This window comes from Ascidia mentula, chromosome 4 (genome assembly GCF_947561715.1).
Source record: "Ascidia mentula chromosome 4, kaAscMent1.1, whole genome shotgun sequence".
Taxonomy (NCBI): Eukaryota; Metazoa; Chordata; class Ascidiacea; order Phlebobranchia; family Ascidiidae; genus Ascidia; species Ascidia mentula.
Genome location: NC_138569.1, coordinates 4,488,256 through 4,507,110, shown reverse-complemented (window position 1 = coordinate 4,507,110; position 18,855 = coordinate 4,488,256). Strand labels below are relative to the sequence as shown.

General features: G+C 40.7%; 2 protein-coding genes across 3 annotated transcripts; one reads left to right on the top strand and one right to left on the bottom strand.

Annotated features, from left to right (window-relative positions):
- Positions 1 to 598: 598 nt before the first annotated feature.
- Positions 599 to 7,000, bottom strand: LOC145898682 (elongation factor 2b-like). Of its 2 annotated transcripts, none has more exons than XM_082987232.1 (16): positions 6,877 to 7,000; positions 5,985 to 6,199; positions 4,761 to 4,942; positions 4,438 to 4,646; positions 4,092 to 4,325; positions 3,821 to 3,934; positions 3,627 to 3,765; positions 3,351 to 3,546; positions 3,025 to 3,148; positions 2,677 to 2,783; positions 2,489 to 2,624; positions 2,183 to 2,326; positions 1,908 to 2,117; positions 1,557 to 1,739; positions 1,171 to 1,303; positions 599 to 867 (listed from the first exon to the last, which is right to left on the bottom strand). In XM_082987232.1, exons 2-16 carry the CDS (start codon positions 6,164 to 6,166, stop codon positions 674 to 676), a joined length of 2,487 nt encoding a protein of 828 aa, XP_082843358.1. In that variant the 5' UTR covers positions 6,167 to 6,199; positions 6,877 to 7,000; the 3' UTR covers positions 599 to 673. The 2 variants fall into 2 exon arrangements, with proteins under 2 accessions (XP_082843358.1, XP_082843357.1); XM_082987231.1 differs by lacking the exon at positions 6,877 to 7,000 and adding an exon at positions 6,266 to 6,373.
- A 2,542-nt stretch (positions 7,001 to 9,542) lies between these two features.
- LOC145897110 (dmX-like protein 1) lies at positions 9,543 to 18,686 on the top strand. The gene is made up of 2 exons (XM_082985285.1): positions 9,543 to 17,877; positions 18,078 to 18,686. The coding sequence occupies exons 1-2, from the start codon at positions 9,543 to 9,545 to the stop codon at positions 18,485 to 18,487; spliced, it is 8,745 nt and encodes a 2,914-aa protein (XP_082841411.1). The 3' UTR covers positions 18,488 to 18,686.
- Positions 18,687 to 18,855: the final 169 nt, after the last annotated feature.

The window sequence follows — 18,855 nt, the reverse complement described above, 5'->3', positions numbered from 1 at the left end:
TGAACACGCGACAATGTTCCTAGAATATGTACAATATGTTGTGAAACTATTATAAACGATATGTTGTGCTAGTGCTATTTCCAATGTTGCCATACCGTGTCTATTTCAAGAGCAGAGAAATTACGAATGTGGATTTAAGATAGTTTTCTCAATATAAGTTACGTGGCACAATATGATTAACGATCAGACGCGCCAACGAAACAAATAACCGTTGTAGCTGCAACGTATATAACCCGTCTAAAAAAGGTCATAATCCCGAAGATCTACAAAAGCATGTTGATAATTAATAGCCTCCGAAATCCGTCAAAGCGACTGAAATAAAATTTTTCAGCAAATTCGGATTCAAAGAGCACAGCGTATTACTTTTTTGGTCCAGGTCTATGAAAACCATGGCTATTCCCCCTTCTAATAAGTTTACTATCTCTTTTGTCTTCCAACGTTCTATATTTGTAAAGTAACTAGGGTTGTAAATTTGAAACGGTATGTTTTTCCTCTTTTACTTCTTGGTTGCTTCGCGTTCAGTTATAATTTCTGGTCTATACGACACCCAACAAATAGCAGTATTGGAATCAATCTTTTATTTTTGTTGATATTCAGGGAGTGCGGCAAGAAGGGCAAATATTGGTCAGCAAATTAGCAACTTAATAGCTGGCTGGTTTGATTTATCTATTTTCTACAATTTATCCAAGAATCTGTCGAGCGGAGGAACATTCTCATTGAGCGACTTTCGGGCTCTGGTTGCCTTGACAACTTGATGGGGTTTGGTGCCTTCAGCCAAGGGGTTGCCAGGCAGGATTTGCCAATGGTCAAACACTGCTTGTGGGAATGCCTGCCCCCCTGTTTGTGAGCGTAAGTCGGCGGTGAAGCCTATAATCGTAAAAAAGGAAGTTAACGCACTTTCGCAATGTACAGCTACATGACCTAGTGCAGTGTTTCGGAACCATGTGGGTCGCGACCCAAAGTTTGGTCATCTAAAAACTGTTTTAGGAGAAAAATTACCAATTGTATGTTTAGTTTCGGTGTGTTGTAGTTCTTATATTATATATTACGTCAAAATATGATCCGTTTTTGCTCGGGCCGCGTGAAAAAAAACGGTTCAGAGCATTTGACTCAGTATATGAATTTAGCACAGAGGCATGAGAAACGGCAGGTAATTTGACCTACACCTACCAAACGATTCGTTGACTGGCAGATACGCTTTCACTTGGAACATATTCGTGCCTGACTGATTAGATTCTTCAAAAACGTGGCCACGACGTCTGTTGAGACATCCGTAAATTCCACCGACAGCCGTTTCTGGACACTAAAACGAAATGACGCAATACATAAGCAGGAAAGCCAAACCAACCTTATTTCTAAGATTGGTTCCTGTTTATCAGGTGGGCGTCTGAGGAAATACGAGTGTTAGTTCTCAAGTTTGTCCATACGTTTAGCTTTGTTTAAGTCATTTTTAGTGTCCTGATATTTAATTAAGTTTAGCTCAAAAACCTTTCCGTTGTATCCACCATGATTCGATTGACATTCTAAAAAATTTACGAATGAAGGTGAATTTGCACCTGGATTTCCACAAGATACACAGGCTCAAGAATCCTTGGTTGGGCTGTGAGCTGGGAGGCATACAGAACTCTACGAGCTGTTGGGATTATCTGAACTCCACTACGATGGACGGATTCGGTGTGCAAAGTGACATCGTGGATGTCAAAACGAATTCCACGCATGTTTTCCTCACACAGAACTCCCTGTTACAAAAATTAAACTGATGTGAGAGCTAAACGTCGAGATCAGAAAAACGAAATAATGTTCTAGAATGCTGACAAACTTCTTCACACAACTAAGCAACGAAACTAGTTTTATTAACAACAAGTTCGTAAAAATGCAATAGTTTTAACTGGAATGTCCTGTATTACCTCTTTGCTAGCCCACTGGAATCCAGCTACTACAGAATCCTTCATTTCATTCAGATACTGCACACCCTTTGTGCAATCAATCAGTAAGTTGGGTCCAGTGATTTCCGGGCCAAAGCACCAAATCTTCCTGGCTTCGTTCACATCGAAATCATATTTATCAGCCAAATACCTGGCACGGGTCTTGAAATCTTGCCTTGGGGCAACTTTACCCTGCATGAACGTCAGGCATCTGGTTAGTTTGGGACTAGTGTTTTAGATTATGTGGACAATATTACGTCATCAATGTCCTTGCACAGCTCATCTGGTATTGGTCTGGCCTTCATGTAGAGGCGGTTATGTTTGTTCGCACTTTTCGACAAACACATTTGACTAGACTCGTCCAAGATAGTTTCACGGTAAGACACAACTGGATCGGATTTCTGAAAGTAGAGGAAGAAATTGTTAAATTTGATCTAAAGGTAAAAAATTTCAGTTGACAAGACTGTCCAGTGAAATTTACACAAAATACAGCATTTGTTAGATGCCATATACAAATTTTTGCCACAAAATTGGGTAAAAAGTGATTGCTCCTGAATACACACCTTTAAGGGAATGCAAGCATGATCTTCCTCCAAATCCTTCAGACAGATCTCAAGATGAAGTTCACCTGCCCCAGCAACAATGTGTTCACCACTTTCTTCCACAATGCACTGAACCATAGGGTCAGACTTGGACAATCTAAACAGCATATCAGTCATGATCAAGTACCATTACACTGCAGAAGACTTACCGTTTAAGTCCTTCCACCAGTTTTGGAAGATCTGCTGCATTTTTGGCCTCCACTGCCACACGCACGACAGGAGAAACACTGAACTTCATTTGTTTCATGTTGTGTGCCTATTCAAAAAAACAATTATGAGTCACTTGCAAATTATAATCTACTTTGCCACAATCACCAGCTGCACCTTGATGAAACCTTATAGGTCGAAACAGTGTTCACTACTGTCTGCGCCTCTTAAGATGTACATCACACAAAATACATAATTACATGTCACAGTTAACCACAAAAATATTCCAACGTTTATGCACTGCATATATGGGCTAAAGATAATAACCTGTGTAAATGAACAACACATACCTTGTCAAAAGTAGACAGAGTACCAGTTTTAACCAAGTATTGATCAACACCGACCAACCCACAAATGTTACCACATGGTACATCCTCAATGGCTTCGATGTATCGCCCCATCATAAGAATGGTCCTAGTTACAAAACGCAAGCAACTTTAGAAGTGGCGCCATCACATTTTGCATTAAAACAAAATTGCTTCCACTAAACATTGCATTTTGAAACTACTATAAAAGTAATACTGTACAATTTGAATTCATTTTACCAAGTTATAAAATTTGTGTGAGCAGTAACATCAGTCACAGGGCATAATAACAAAAAACAAATGCTGGCCACCTCTGAATTGGTTTCTGGTAGAGATCTTCTTTATTTCCTGGGGCAAAGTTCGGTCCCATAATTCGCACTTTTTGACCAGTTGCAACTTTTCCAGAGAAAACACGTCCAAAAGCATAGAAACGGCCCTTGTCTGATGTGGGTACCATTTTGCTGATGTACATCATCAATGGGCCTTTTGGGTCACAGTTCTTGATGGCTTTTCATGATAGAACACATGATATAGATGACTAACTAAATTTGAAAATAATAGTAGAAGAATTTTATTATGAAACTTACCAACAGCTGCCTCATCATCACCAGGACCTTCATACAAAAGCTCACAGCGATACTTCTGGGAAGTCACAGGAGATGGAAGATGGATGGTGATCATCTGAAGAAGTGTGTCTCCAGCTGGCAGCCAAGTCCTCATGAAGACCTACACAGCAGGTGTAAATTTTACTATTATTAAAGAAAAACAAGCACAAGCACACCTTTAACAGGGGTTTTCCCTCCAAATCCCAGTCTTCTTTGTTAAGTTTGACGCCCAATTTCTCCGTCATTTTCTTGAACTCTTCTTTTTTCCCATTCATAATGAAATCAAATACCTAACATAAATACAAATGACAGTCATATTGGTTACCAATTACTATATGAAAATTATGCATTGTGCTAGAATACAGCTGAATAATCACTTTATTATAAAATCATTGGTACATTTGTCTCAATTGAATTCAAACATGAATATGTATACAAATATTTGACCTTGAAAATTGGATCCAAAACAAACTGGCAGAATCCCCGAGTGTATCCCTCTTGAATAGTTTTAGACCATTTCTTCAGCTTGGGGTTAAAGGAATTGTCACCCCATAAACGTTTCATCAGCTTTTGTGGATCAATACCAAATTTGACTGAATACATTTCAGCAAATTGCTTGAGAGAAAACGCCCAACCATGAAGGCCAGATCCAAAACCAACAGTTCCATTTTGTGGGTCAACCTGCTCAACAAAATTTCAGGAATATTACATATCAGCACCACTAGAAACAACATTTGATACTGTATGTTTCTTCCACACATGTCGAATTTCTTATTTATGAAGTTGCTTTTACCATAATTTGACCCATAGGGCTGTCCTCATCACAATATGTGGCAATAATGACATTAATGTTTTCCACAATTCGCTGGAAAGTTTGGTACATATCCTCAGTCTCCAACTGGAGTTCAAGCAAAGCACGGTCCATCTTGTTCATGAAAACAATTGGCTTTATCCTCTCCGCAATCGCTTGACGCAACACTGTTTCAGTTTGCACACATACACCTAAAAATATGATTAGCAACAATTTCACATTTTCAAAAAATACCAATGCTCACAATTCTCTACACACTTGTGAAATGATTTAGTGGATGAAAAAATTGGAAAATTACAACTTACCACTGACGCAGTCGACAACAACTAAAGCACCATCAGTGACACGGAGAGCAGCAGTTACTTCGGATGAAAAATCAACATGGCCTGGAGAGTCTATGAGATTGATCAGAAATCCATTTCCATCAACCTCCTGTTTGATCCACTTGAGATCACTGTTGCTCAACTCATAATACAACGAGATAGCACTGCAAAAGTAACAGTTATCAACTACATACTATTGAAATAGTGACAATTTTGTTGTGGAAAAACATTTAGTAAATACGGTATACCACACTACCTGAGCTGATCTGGTGAAATAAGAAAAAACACCTTCCTCGCGTGAGGTTTGACCTCACGACCTCGGACATGTCGGGCCGAGCTGCTGGAGCTCGTTGATGATGGTTACGGCATAATACACTACTGCCTATACGCACAGATTGCCAGGCGACGTTTTCACGCTACAAACTGAATCACCGCGGGCAGTTTATACAAATAACGATTGAACGCTGGGTAAAACTCTCCACAATGCTGTATCGAATCTTGACAGTTTCCAAAATAGGTTCATTTTTGTTTCGAACGTTAACTACTCGTTTTTGCATAATTTGTGTTAACTGTGCAGTAGACGTTAATCCGGTAGGTATACTGGAGCTACTTTAGCCGACGAGACCTTTGGTCAGTCACCAGCTGCAGTGTTTAGACCCGACAGAAACTAACTCATCTTGTGCATGATTTTCGTGACGAAGAGCCGTGGTCACATTGCGTTGTGCTCTTGGTTTCGATTTCGCGTCAACAATGGGTCTGTCGTCACAATGCTACAGGTAAAAATTGGCTGAAAATGCATTGGTGTAGATAGGAGTTATTTACTTAAACGCGTGCAGCGAAGCCCTTTCATTCCTTTTGTGGGACAAATTTTACGTTTAGGCAGAGCAGAAATTTTCGTAAAGTACCAAAAACGAAAATTTACGCTTAGACGAAAAAACGTCTGGAATCTGGAAAGCGGTAGTTGGGTTAAAGAGTTTTTTTCGCTTTTGGTGCCTGCTACTTACATTCTTTAACAATTTCTGCCTTGCCTAACTCAAAAAAAATTCCCACGAAAGGATTTACCGCAGCGCCACACGCCTTTTACTAAAGAATTCCTATATAACCCAATGCGTTTTCCGCCAATCTTTACCTGCAGCATTGTGACGTCAGACCCATTGTTCACGCGAAGTCGGAACTATAATTGGCTGTTACTGTTGCACGACTTACGTTGACTTAATGGTAATGCATCTTTTCTGCTCATCTTTTCGGGTATCAGTGAATCGAGCTTCGCCGGCTTTTGAGTTTGCTATGATTCCTGCCTTGCTAACCAAAGAATCTGTTAGGGTTGATTTGCCGTGGTCGACATGGGCGATGACTGACATGTTGCGAATATTCGCCTTCTTGTCCATGATCGCTCGAATCTGGTCCACAGCGAAGTTCACCTGTGACAAAACAATTGCACGACTTTTAGCCTATTTTTTTAATTATTGAAAAAAGCTGGCGCTTACCATGGTTGTGGGTTAATATGCGATGCCTTGGGCGCAATTGAGTTAATGCTCTTGTATAATGTTAAACTCAATACTATTGCCACCTTGAAATATATATTTTTATTTTCGTGGAAAAAATTTTACGTTTAGGCAACCCCGAAATTGTCCTCGAATATAAGTACCAAGCACCAAAAACGAAAATTTACGCTTAGACGAAAAAACGTCTGGAATCTATAGAACATGCTATGGGTTAAAGACCAAATTTGTAAATAAGATGCGCATGCAACAATAGCCTGACGAAGCAACAGCAGCGCTGGTATTGCAGTTTAATAAGTAACGCTCAAAACCTCAAAAGGTTGCATTTTGTGCCCAAAAGTTTAAGTAAACGCGGTCTAAACTTATAATCCTGTTAATTGCACAGCGCTCTTTCGCATACCCAATATATTTAACTGCAACCCTGAGCTTTATAGGAAATCATTCAATGGAACAATGACGTAGCAAGCGTTGCGCAACACAAGGAAACAATGCAACTGAAGACTTGCGCAATACTTTGAAACGCAGTTGAATAATGATACATAACTTCGAATATCGACGAAAAGAATGAAAAATCCCCGATTGAAAATAAACTTTACCTCGCTTCATTAGATTCGTGGTCAACTTTGTTGCTTTGGTGATATTTTTAAATCGGTGGTCTTTTGCGCCAGTACTCTGTCTTTTGCGTCGGTATTCTTTACAAACGTTTTATCACGAAGTAATACTGCATATACAAAATACAATACACAACTCTTATCATATTAAATATTTTCGCGCACCCACGTAATACTATATTTTCCGCCTCGGGTATAGGTTTTAATTAAAACAAATGTACTTTTCGCCTATCATGTGTTTTGATGAACCTTTTTACTTGTTTATTTAACCGTATCAGTTGTTTTTTTGACCCCAGCATGTATTTAAATGTTACTTGCTATAAGTTTGTTTAAATAGGAGATGCACAAAACAGGGCAAAATTGGCACTCCATGTTCACAAAATGGATCGAACGCCGGCTAACTTTCACCTATAATGTAAGAAAAAACTTTCCCCAAGTAATGTCTTTAATTGATTGTTATTTGAGTTCCAACTTTAGTTCATAGATTTCAGAGTGAACCTCTGTGTGCATTGTCCACATTGTTCATTTTTTGTGTTGTTTGTATCATTGTACATCGGGTATATGATGAACCAACGTGCCCACGATGCTTGTAAGCAATGTAAACATCGTACACGAATACGAAGGCACTGTATACAGTTTTATGCTTATAAGCATCGAGGGCACGTTGGTTCATCATATATAGCCGACGTATGCCCACGACCACGACACCCACCAACCACAACAAACGTTTTATACAGAGTTCATAACACAGATTCTGTCTTTTGCATGACACTTGCAGACAACACAAAAAAGAGTTCGCATTTCGTATTCCAGTGAGATAAAAAAAACATCACAAAATCCTCCAAAAAACAAGACCTCGTGGCTAATCTCGTAAGATTTTTCAAAATCATGCAAGTGAACCAAATTCGCAGGAAATTTCTTATTTCTCACGAATACAAGACAATTAAATGCTCTTAACCAGGGGGGCAAATTGAAGGGCCGAGGGCTAATACACCCTTTTTATGAAATAAAACAATACGCATTGTTTTTGTCTATTTTTCTCTTGCTCTTCTCCTGCTAAACAAGCCCTATTATTGCATTTTGGTAAAATGAAAGAAAAATAAGGCGATATGTTCTCTTAAGAAGTGCTGGAGCATAGTGGAAATATTAATTCAATCCATTTGTTGTAGCTTATTACAAGCGAAAAGCGGAATTGTACTTTGGAGGATCGTAATACGGATAGAAAATGTGCCAGGATATAGTTCTGAAACAAAACTCTATCACAAAAAGAATCAGATGTTTAACCACAGCAAACTCTGCGTGATTTATATGTATAACTCACATGTACTGTTTCCGCAGGAAACGGTTTATCGTATTCAACCAAAAATTCTGCAAAAGCGCGTTTTTTTTCCAAAAAGCCGCGGCATAACAGTTTTGTATCCACGGCAGAACGATTTTGCAATTGACCAAGCACGTTTAATTCCTGGTTTAAGTGAGGTTAAAGTTACGTCAGTGATGTATTTTTGTGTAATGTCACAAGTAACATAATCTGAGGTTTCTCCTATGTTTGAAACTAATCTTTTTCTGACACGATCCCTACCATGTGATCAAAATAACAACAGTGAAAAAGGTTTACTGTTAGGGGGTGTTACTTACATTTAGTGCAGTTTTATACTTTTGTTGATTAACATTAAACCAAAAAACGTTGGAAATGTGTTTGTTGTAGATGTACCTTTAATTTTACGCAAAGTGCCATGAGTATCATGCACTTTGAAAATGGTAAGTGGAGCAACGAATGAGAATATGATATTTATGTTATTAGTGGAGGCATGTGATTTGTTTATGAACATCGGATGAGTGAGCAGTTTCATGCAAATGTTTTGTGTTGTTGCCTGCATCTGCAATTTTGCATCATTTGGACGAAAATTGTTAATAAAAATAGGTTTAGGCACTAAATTACCATGATATAAATTTATTTTGTTGTATTCATGGTCACAATGCTGCAGCCCTGCATGCTGCATGAAAAGAAAAGATAAGCTGAAAATGCATTGGTTTAGACGGGAGTTATTTAACAAACCCGTGTAGCGCAGCCCTAATTCCTTTCGTGGGAAAAATTTTACTTTTAGGCAATGCAGAAACTGTCGCCGAATATATATAAGTACCAGGCACCAAAACCTAAGAAAAGCGTCTGGGCTAACGACGACAATTAGCGCGCCGTTGTTTTGATGTGCACGTTTCAGTCTGCAGAATATGGCAGTTCTCGACGAGATCTCGGGCGTGCAAGACTAAATCTTTTGTCGGGCCACGCGTAACGAAAACGATAAAACGTCTTTTTGTTAATTGTTTTATGTATATACATTCACAGGCCGAAAAATTTTTTGCATGCAGTCAAAAAAACTTGGCGTGCTAACAAAAAAAGTTGAAGAAAAATTTGTGTATGCAGCTGCCATACTCTGCAGACTGGTGCACGTTCACTGTCTCGTTAGTGGGTTAAAGCTAACGTTTTTTGTATGCTGGAGGCCTGGAGTTGCATAGCCCTTAGCCCTATGGTGGTTTTGGTTCATCTAAGAACTTGTGTTTGTTTTACTCAAAGCTCATATAAATGATTAGTATTTACCCTTCTGCAGATTAAAGCTTTTAGCACTTGAAGATAGCAGTATCCTGTATGTACAATGAAGAGGCACCAAGTGTTGACTGGATCTGCAAACCCTGGAAATAGTTGCTACAGCGTCGGTCAAATTAAAGACTTCACCTTTTGGGCATATGGCTCAGGTTGTGACTTAGTCATATCGTGTTCTTCTCACGAACCAATCCAAATTATTGCCAGTGAAGATGACATTATAATAACCGCACTTGACTGCACTGAGACCACTGGCAACATCGCTGTTGCATATAGGGGAGTAATTAAAATTTACTCCCCAGAACAGGTTTTGGATAGTACCAACCCACTTTATGCATGGAGCATAACATCCTCATTTTCAATTGGAGGTGAACTTGGTGCAGCTAAAATTTTATCCTGGAATTATGCTGGAGATAAACTTCTTATTGGCAGTTTAGTTATTAGTTTGTGGTGTCTGAAAAAGCATACCAATGTACTAGAAAGACCCTCCTTCCAAATTAGTGACAACCCTGTTGAGAATGTTGGTGTTGGAAAAACCTCAGCATGGTCCCATTGCTGGAGCAGTGGCTTAGAGGAACAACCATCTGTCCTATCTTTTTCTCCAAATGCCTCCTCATGTCCACTGTTCGCTTCAATTGCAGCAGGAGAATGCATGATTAAGGTCTGGTATAGCAGGCAACACAGAAGAACCCAAAAACTTTGGAGTCCTTCATTTGGAGCACAATCTCCACATGACAATTTGGATAGCATTGCATATGACTTCACATTTACTTATCTTATGCATCCACAGCCGGTTATTGGCTTTGAATGGCGAAAAAACTTCGTTTTTGATGGCAATGAACGCTTTTCAAACACACTGTTAAGTTCCTGTGAAGACCAAATTTGCCGAATTTGGTGTGAAACAAAGCAACCAGTTTCTGGACATTTACGGTTTCAGCCTTCAGCTGCATCATCAGTACAACGTAAACGCAGAAAAGACTATGCAACAGATAGTGATGGAGCCAAGCGGGCTGTAAGCACACCTGCTTTTAGTAACCTTGAATCAACGTTTGTAAACCCTCTCATTGGAAGCTGCATGCATCAGGATATAAGACATTTTCATATTGCAGCTTCAATCAATCCCCTCTCAGATATACCACTATTGCCAGCATTTACTATCCCTAACCAGATGAATAAATACTCTGATGACAGTACACCATCTGTATTTACTGTGCATTGGTTGAACAACAAGTACCACCAAATGCACATGATGCTCAATAGACTTGAACCAAAACAATCAGTTTCTGCACACCTTGAAATTGATTTACAAGCTGAGTCGAGCATGTCTGAGTTTCCTGAGGCTCAGCAAAACACAATGGGATTATCACTTGGCTCAATAGAAAAGCTTACTAATGCTTGGTGTGAATCCAGAGATGCATTATACAGCATTCACCCAACAGACGGGTCGTTACTTGTGTGGCATATTGATTGGCTTGATGAAGATCGCGCTGGCAAGATCTGTCAGCCTCAAGTGTGTTTTTCATCCCGAATTCCCTTGGCATTTTCCAGTGGCGATGCAGCAACGCTGTGTCCGAAGATGATTCTTTTTGTCAACTACACAACTGAGCAAAATATCATGCACTCCACAAGCTATATGAGCTTCCAGTCAAGGCTTTCGGTCGATCGAGAGCAGAGCAGAACAGTTTTTTCAAGTGTTGAGTTGTTAAGCAAACACCTGGATGGTAGTTTAAACCTTTGGCAAATAACCTTCAATGACACAAATGACTTTGCTTCAATATCCAGTATATCCCATAGTACCCGCTTTTGTGGACATTGTTTTCATCTGTCTGGAATTCTTTCTCATCCCCTTCTTCCATTAATGGTGACCACTGCAAGTCACCAAGCATGTGACAAACCAGAAGTATCAAATCAAAGTGAACTAATCCTTTGGAGAATGGATTCAATAGGGCCCCTCTCATATTCTGGTGGCTTATCTGAACTAGCTCGAGTTGGTAGCCAGAAAGGACACCTGTTTACCAATGTGTCTTGGTTTCCAGTTCTCTTTCCCAGTTGGTGTCTTGGCATCGAAAATAACTCCCCAAGCACTGCTTTGATTGCATTGAGTGATAACAAACTACAGATTTATCAAGTTGTTGTTGATGCTGGCAAGATTTTGGCAGATATACTTTCGCCGATGACACCTGCGGAGACTGTTAATGTGTTACAACAAAGTTTGGTATCTCAGCAGTCATCTGCCCACCCAGGCTGCTTACTACATCTGTCATTGTGTACTGACTTGGACAAAAAGTGGGGTAAAATCAGGTTTCTCGAAACTTTTCCATCGAATATTATGGAGTCCTGCAACAGGGAATCACACAACACTATGAAATTCCACAAAAAATTTTATGTTGTTATCCTGGAAGAGAGTGATAACAAGGCAATGCTGCACACATGGAGAGTAACATTTTCAGCAAATATGGCAGCAGCGAGAGGAGCCCGCAGCAGAAGAACCACAGTGCAAATGATGGATTCATCTGACGACAGCGAGGAAGAAGATGTGTACAATGGCACTCATGAGTTTTCTCATGTTAATGTTCAAGTGGAAAAGTTGTGTAAGCAGCAGTTAAACTTCCCTGAAGCGTGCAGTGTTGTGAGTGCATGCTCATGGGCCGGTCGATTCACCCTTCTTTTTGCCTCAGAGCAGGAAAACCACCTGTATCGTGCCCCTTATCATCTGTGCACTGCATGTGACAATGGAGAAATGTACTTCTGGTCCTGCATGGTAAACGAAAACAAGACAAACACAAATGTTGAGTGTTCATGGAGTTTACTAAACCACTACAGTGCTTCAAAGAACCATCCAGCCGACTGTAGCATTCCACTTAGAGGAAAACCAATAGTCATCAAAGCAGCCAACCCCACATTACTTGCATGTCTATCCATAGTTGGGTTTGAAGAGGTTGTGGTAACAGTTTATGAATGTGCGTCAAGTGGTGGGTCCATCTGGAAAGAGCAGGATGTTATTAAGTACTGCACTCTGGACAGTGCCCATGCATCAGAACAAAGTTTTCATCTGGACTGGCTGTCACAGGAAGAAGGTTCTTTTTTCTTGGTTATTGGTGTCGACATGCAACTGCAAATATATGCTTTGACACCCAGGGATCCAGCATCACCACAAACCCCATCTAAAAAAGCCACTGATAATGGTATATCACCAACAAAGCATCGAATGGTCAAACAGAGGTCGTTGGATTTGCACACACGGCAAAAACTTGCTTCAAGCAAACTCAGACAAGCTGATGAAATTGTCAGGTTCCAGGATTTCACCTCACAAGAGGCAGAAGACACGAACACTGGATGGAAACTAATGCATTGGAGCAAGCTTACTGAGCTTGACGTCTTCCAGTCTGTTCTGGCATGCAAAAACACGGTACACAAACAGGCAATTAACAACCCTGTCACTGTATCATGGGCGAGAGATGGTATGCTTGTAGTTGCAAGTACAACTGAAATGCATGTCTTCAGTCAGTGGATGCCAGATGCTGAAGAAAATGATATTACTGATTCTCAACGAAGGGGTGTGACTGACTTGCAAGTTTCAAAAACAAACGACAAACTGGTTATTGGACTTACAGAGCTTGTTGATAAACTATGCCCTTCCCTGCCACAATACCATCCTCATGTACTCTCTGAATTACTAAACAGTGGACATTTGGATGTAGTGCGTTCTGTTCTGATCCATCTGTCCATATGCATGAATGGCGACTTCCAAGACAGCACTTGTCGGCCAGAGATTTTGCAATTCGAGAAATTTCAGTTTTCTGAGCAGCTGTGCAGTTTTGGAAGTCATGTCACTCCATTGTCATTATTTGAACTACTGGGACCAAATGGTGAAATCAAAACTAATGTTGCCAGCGACAAAAACAAACAAACTGCAGTAGACCAGAATAAATCAAACTCAAATGATTTACTGGAAGACTTTTTTGCTGATGCCCAGAAAGAGGAAGAAGATACAACCATTGATGATGAGCTAGATGAAATTCTTGGCATCAAGTCAAGCAAGAAAAAAGCCAAGAAGTCGGAGGAAAAAATTGATTTGTGTAAACTTGAACCAGGCTATTTTGGTAAAGAGCACTGTCGCGTAATACACGAGTTCCTGATTCACAACCAACTACCAGGATTGTCCAGCTTTGATCAAATGGAACTAATGGCTTTAGCTGATACACTTGAGCTCACCAATGCATCAAATCTAAAGCAGCTCTCATCCAGTGAAGTAAATTATAGCGAAAGCCAGAATTCGATGGGACTCACAGCTGGGGAAAGGGGCTATGCAGTATCTGGTAGTGGAGCAGGCTCTCTTGACAACTGTGGCTTGAGATATGTTATGGCGCTGCACAATCATCTATGCTTGCTAAATTCACTGCCTGCATCAAACAGAGCCACTCTACTTAAACAGGGTCTTGATACTTGTCATTTCGCATGGGCTTTTCATTCTGAGGCAGAGGAAGAAATTTTGTCACTGTTACCCAGTGTACAGCGCCGTGCCCCTGAGTGGTCAGAATTGCAGTCGATGGGTGCTGGGTGGTGGATCCGATCAACCGTTTTGCTACGCAAGTTAATTGAGCAAACTGCTAGGGCTGCATTTCTAAAAAACAATGAACCCCTGCATGCTGCAATTTTTTATATGGCCCTGAACAAAAAATCTGTACTTTGTGGATTATTTAGATCGGTCAAAGATTCACGAATGCTGCAGTTCTTTCAACACAACTTTGCAGAAGAGCGATGGAGAAGGGCTGCATTAAAAAATGCCTTTGCGTTGATGGGAAAACAGAGATTCCAGGAGGCTGCGGCATTTTTTCTTCTTTCAGGCTCCGTGAAAGATGCAGTTGAAGTTTGTATAGAGAAGATGAAAGACATACAACTTGCCCTGGTAATTTGTCGTTTAAGAGAAAATACAGATGTTACACATCAGCAGTTGCTCGAAGTGCATGTTTTGGGTGATGGTGAAAATCCAAAATCAAACAAACAAGTACATGCGGATCCATTCATTAGAAGCATGGCCCACTGGATGCTTGGAAAATATGATATTGCTGTTAGTACTTTATTGAAGAAGGTAAAATACGAAGACATCGCTGATGTATTTAATTTTTATATATTTCTTCGTTCTCACCCCATCATGTTGAGAAATTTAACACAAAATGCTGGTAAACAAGGAATTGCACCAATTCAAAGCAATAAGACTGGAGCACTGGACAGCATCAACAGTGAAGAACGCCAGCTTATATTTCAAACAGCCGTTGTGCATTTAGAGGCGGGTTGTCCTTTGCTGGCATTGGATTCTCTGAACAAGTTGCCAAAGGTTTGTGAGTTGCTTGAGCCCAATGAACCTGCACAGTCTGCTTCAGAAGCCAGTGGGTCCAAACTGAAATCCCTTGAAGAGGAGCCTGGGCATGAGAATGTGGACTGGAGTCAACCAGTCGGATTTGGCGGGGAGGAGGAATTGCAGTTGGATTGGAGTGATGAGGAAGATGTGCCAAGTGAGGAAGAATCTGTTCCTGTTATCGACAAGATTCCCTCTATAAATCCTTCTGAGCCCGAGCCTGCTGTCGTTGAAGATATTAGCAAGATGAAACATGATGTATATGCCCACCATCTTCGTGTGACTGCCTGCTTTAAAATATTCGTTCAGGAGCTTAAAGCCATTTCGCAAGCCTACTGCTCTGATGGTGGCCTGCTTCGATCAAAACTGTACATTTGGCTTGAAAATGCTTCCGATGTTTTTCATAGAGTTTTCGGATTAAATGAATTTGATGTCGAAGACAGCTTGAAGCCTCCTGTTAAAAAAGCATCCCATGAGGGCACGACAAGTGATGATGAAGATAGTACATCAGTAGGAAGTGCTAATCCTGCACCTTCGCTGCATGAACTTATCCTTGCCGACAATCAGGATTGGAAATCACGTCGTCTAACTCTGTTGAGAAGACGCAAGTGGCTGCAACGCCATCACAACTTTTTAAGAACTCTCCTATCCTACTGCAACCTACATGATTCTGCTTTTGGGTCACTGGCAACCATGAGAATGGAGTTGCTCCTGCTTCTCCAGGAGTCGTTGCAAGATAGAAGTTCGACACACAATTTATCCTCACCTCTTCCTCATCCCAGCGAGAATATTCCTTTAATAACATCTGTAGTTGCGATGTGCAAGACAGTGGTAGCCGACCCATTAACCCACCTAGGTCACATGACAAAGGACATATTAAGAAGTGCGTTTCTGTTTACCAATGCTCCACATCCAAAAACATCATCAAATTATGAGAAAACTCTTCTGCTGTGCAGTCAAGCGGCAACGCTATCATCGTGTATATACCAGAGTTTGTGTGACACCAGCACACCAAGTTACCATTCACAGCTTCTTAAAGCAGATGGTATTTCAATTGGATCTTACGACAGTTCCTCCTTGAGCAACTCGCCATCACAAACATTTTTGGCATCCTACCTTCAACAAACACCTTTTTTGCAACCATCGTCATATGTTGCTCCCACAACACTTCCCACACAGTGGCCTGGTGTAGCTGTTCTTCAATCCATGCTTAACTCAGAATTATCAAGTGCTGAAAGCAGAACAAAAATTATCATCTTGCTGTGTGAAACCACGTCGGCAGTGTTTGTCAGTCTACTAATTCATGCCCTGCAATCTCATAATTCTGCACTTATGTACAGACTTTCCAACCACAAGCTCGGTGCAAAAATGTGGAACGCAGTGTTTGGTGGAGGTGTTAAACTTCAGGTGAAATACACAAAAACCAGAGCAAGCATCGATCACCAACCTCACCAATATGGGGGTCACAAGCTTCGAGAGCGACTGAATCACAAGCTTCTCCACCCCAATGACAGAAAGACCAGTGTTAGCTCTATGAGCAGCCAAGATCAGTCTGCGTATAGAGAGAAGTTTGTTTCTCCTGAGACCACACTGTGGGACTGGCTGCTCACCAAACCATTTGTGACCCCCATGAGCGAAGATGGAATTGGTTTTGATTCCGACGCAGAAACTGATGACGATTCCTCCTCTGTTTCATCATTTGCATCCACTGTGGATGATTTAGATGATGAAGATGCAGATACTACCGGTAACGAGAAGATAAGCCAGGAAGACAGCAATTCCTATAGTTGGAAACTGATGCGTTTGGGGGTGGTAGAATTAGCAGTCAGCAACATTCAATCATTTGTCGCACTCGCTGGTTTTGAGGTCAGCGAGTTGAGCTCTAATTCACCACTTTTGTGTGCCTTGCTGCAGCTTCTTCAGCAATGGCGCGGCCAGATGGTTCAGGAGGTGGAAGAATGTGGGGGATCCCCTGGTGGGTTTCTCCCTTCCCTGAGAGATGCAAACTATGTTGCTGCAACATCTGGTTCACCTGCGCAGAGGCCTGCTTTGCTGAAATACAGAGTAATGTTGGAGGCAAACAACACACCATTTGATGGGACAGGCAAAGAGTGCATGGGCTTCAGACGACTTTGGCATAGTCTTGTGAAAAAAGAAAACCTCCAGGAAATGTTCATAAAATACATATTCCATCGAAAAAGTACAGATACCCAGAATTTTGATTTGGTGACAGATTCTATTTCAGTTCATGACACTGATGACATGGAGTTTGAAACCAAATCAGTTGGAGACTTTGGGGGAAAGGTAAAAATTCTACATAAGGAGCCAGATCTGTTGGCTGCATTTTGCATCAACAATGTTAACTCAAACTGCATTGCCCTTGCCTCAGCTAAAGACATCCAGGAACTTGATTTGTCTACCCTTTTAGCCGCTGATAATTGGACTTGGGTGGACGATGTCTCTTCACAATCCAGTGGTGCTGCTTCACATCCCAATGACGAGGACTTCTTGTTTGTGTCGGTGCCAAACAAAACGCCCAAGGTGCCATCGGTTTTTCTTCCAGGCTCGCATACCACAGTTCCATGGTCGAGCACAAGCCAAACAGGTCAAGGTGCAAACGTTCTTATGAAAAGGTCTGTGGTTGGTGTGAGAAGAATGGAGTCACACCCAACACTCCCATACTATTTGACAGGAAACCGCGACGGGGGTGTTTGTATGTGGGAATGGGGTCACCAACAGCAAATTTCACAATACCAGAACCCTGGGCAATTTACCAAAGTTTCAAATGTGCATTTCAGTTCATTGGGAAACAAAATTTGTGCTGTGGATGCTGATGGCTATCTAATGATGTGGCAAGTCAGTTCCGCATCCAAACCATTCTTGAGGCATCTTTGTCATGATCGTGGTGTAAATGACTGTTGTTTTATTTCTTCAACTAGTGTCATTGCTACTGCTGGCTTGTCGAGCACTAATAAGAATATTGCCATCTGGGACACACTGATGCCCAAAAAGAGTTTTTTGGTTAAAGGTAAGTCATGTGTAATGTGTTGGTACATTACCACAATATTTTTTGACATGTAAATTACTTCATAGGTTTTGTTTTCGGAAAAAAATTAACTGGTTTACATTTTTAAAATAACTCATTTCTAAAACTCGAACAATCAACCTCTTAGATATTTTGCATCAGTAAAACAATTTCCAATATCTAAACATTTGTGTTTATTACAGATTTTTGCGCTTGCGAGACCACAGGAGCCTACTGCATTCAATACATGCCAAGGTTCAGAACCCTGTTGGTCGGTGGAAAGAATGGCCAGGTCTCGGTTTATGACGATCGTTGTCTTCATGGTCCAGTCAGCAAGTTTGCTGCACATGAATCTTCAGTTAAATGCCTGACAATTGATCCAAATGAGCACTTTTATGTGACGGGCTCTGCCAGTGGCGCTGTTAAAGTCTGGGATGCCCTTACCCACAAACTTAAATATGTGAGCAGCAACGAGCATGCAAGATCGTCATTGTTCCGTAATTTTGGGTCCGGCACTGTGCAGATAATAGTCACGACGGAGCATATTTTAACATGTGGGGCCGATGGATCTTTGAAGATGAAAACTTTGCCTGACTCAGATTTTTGGTCATAGATAAGCGCTAATAAGTTTGTTGTCTTCTCATACCCTACCACACTTCTATGATTTCTATGAATAAGTAGATCTGAAACATTGCCACACCATTCCACTATATGTTGCTAATGGCTGTACTTGTATGTTGTGTTATTTAAGAGCCACAAAAACATGGTGAAACTGCAGGTTCCATCACTTTAAATAAAGTTGACTAGTGTTTATTTATGGCTTGGGTGCATGTTGCAATTATGAACTACATAGAGATTCACTACTTCTTCCAACAACAAAATTTTTGTAATTAATTTGCTCTTTTTCTGCACTAAAATCGTTGATTTAACATGGTGATCATTGGATTTATGTGTACTGTCGATAATTGTTTTTGTCCAACT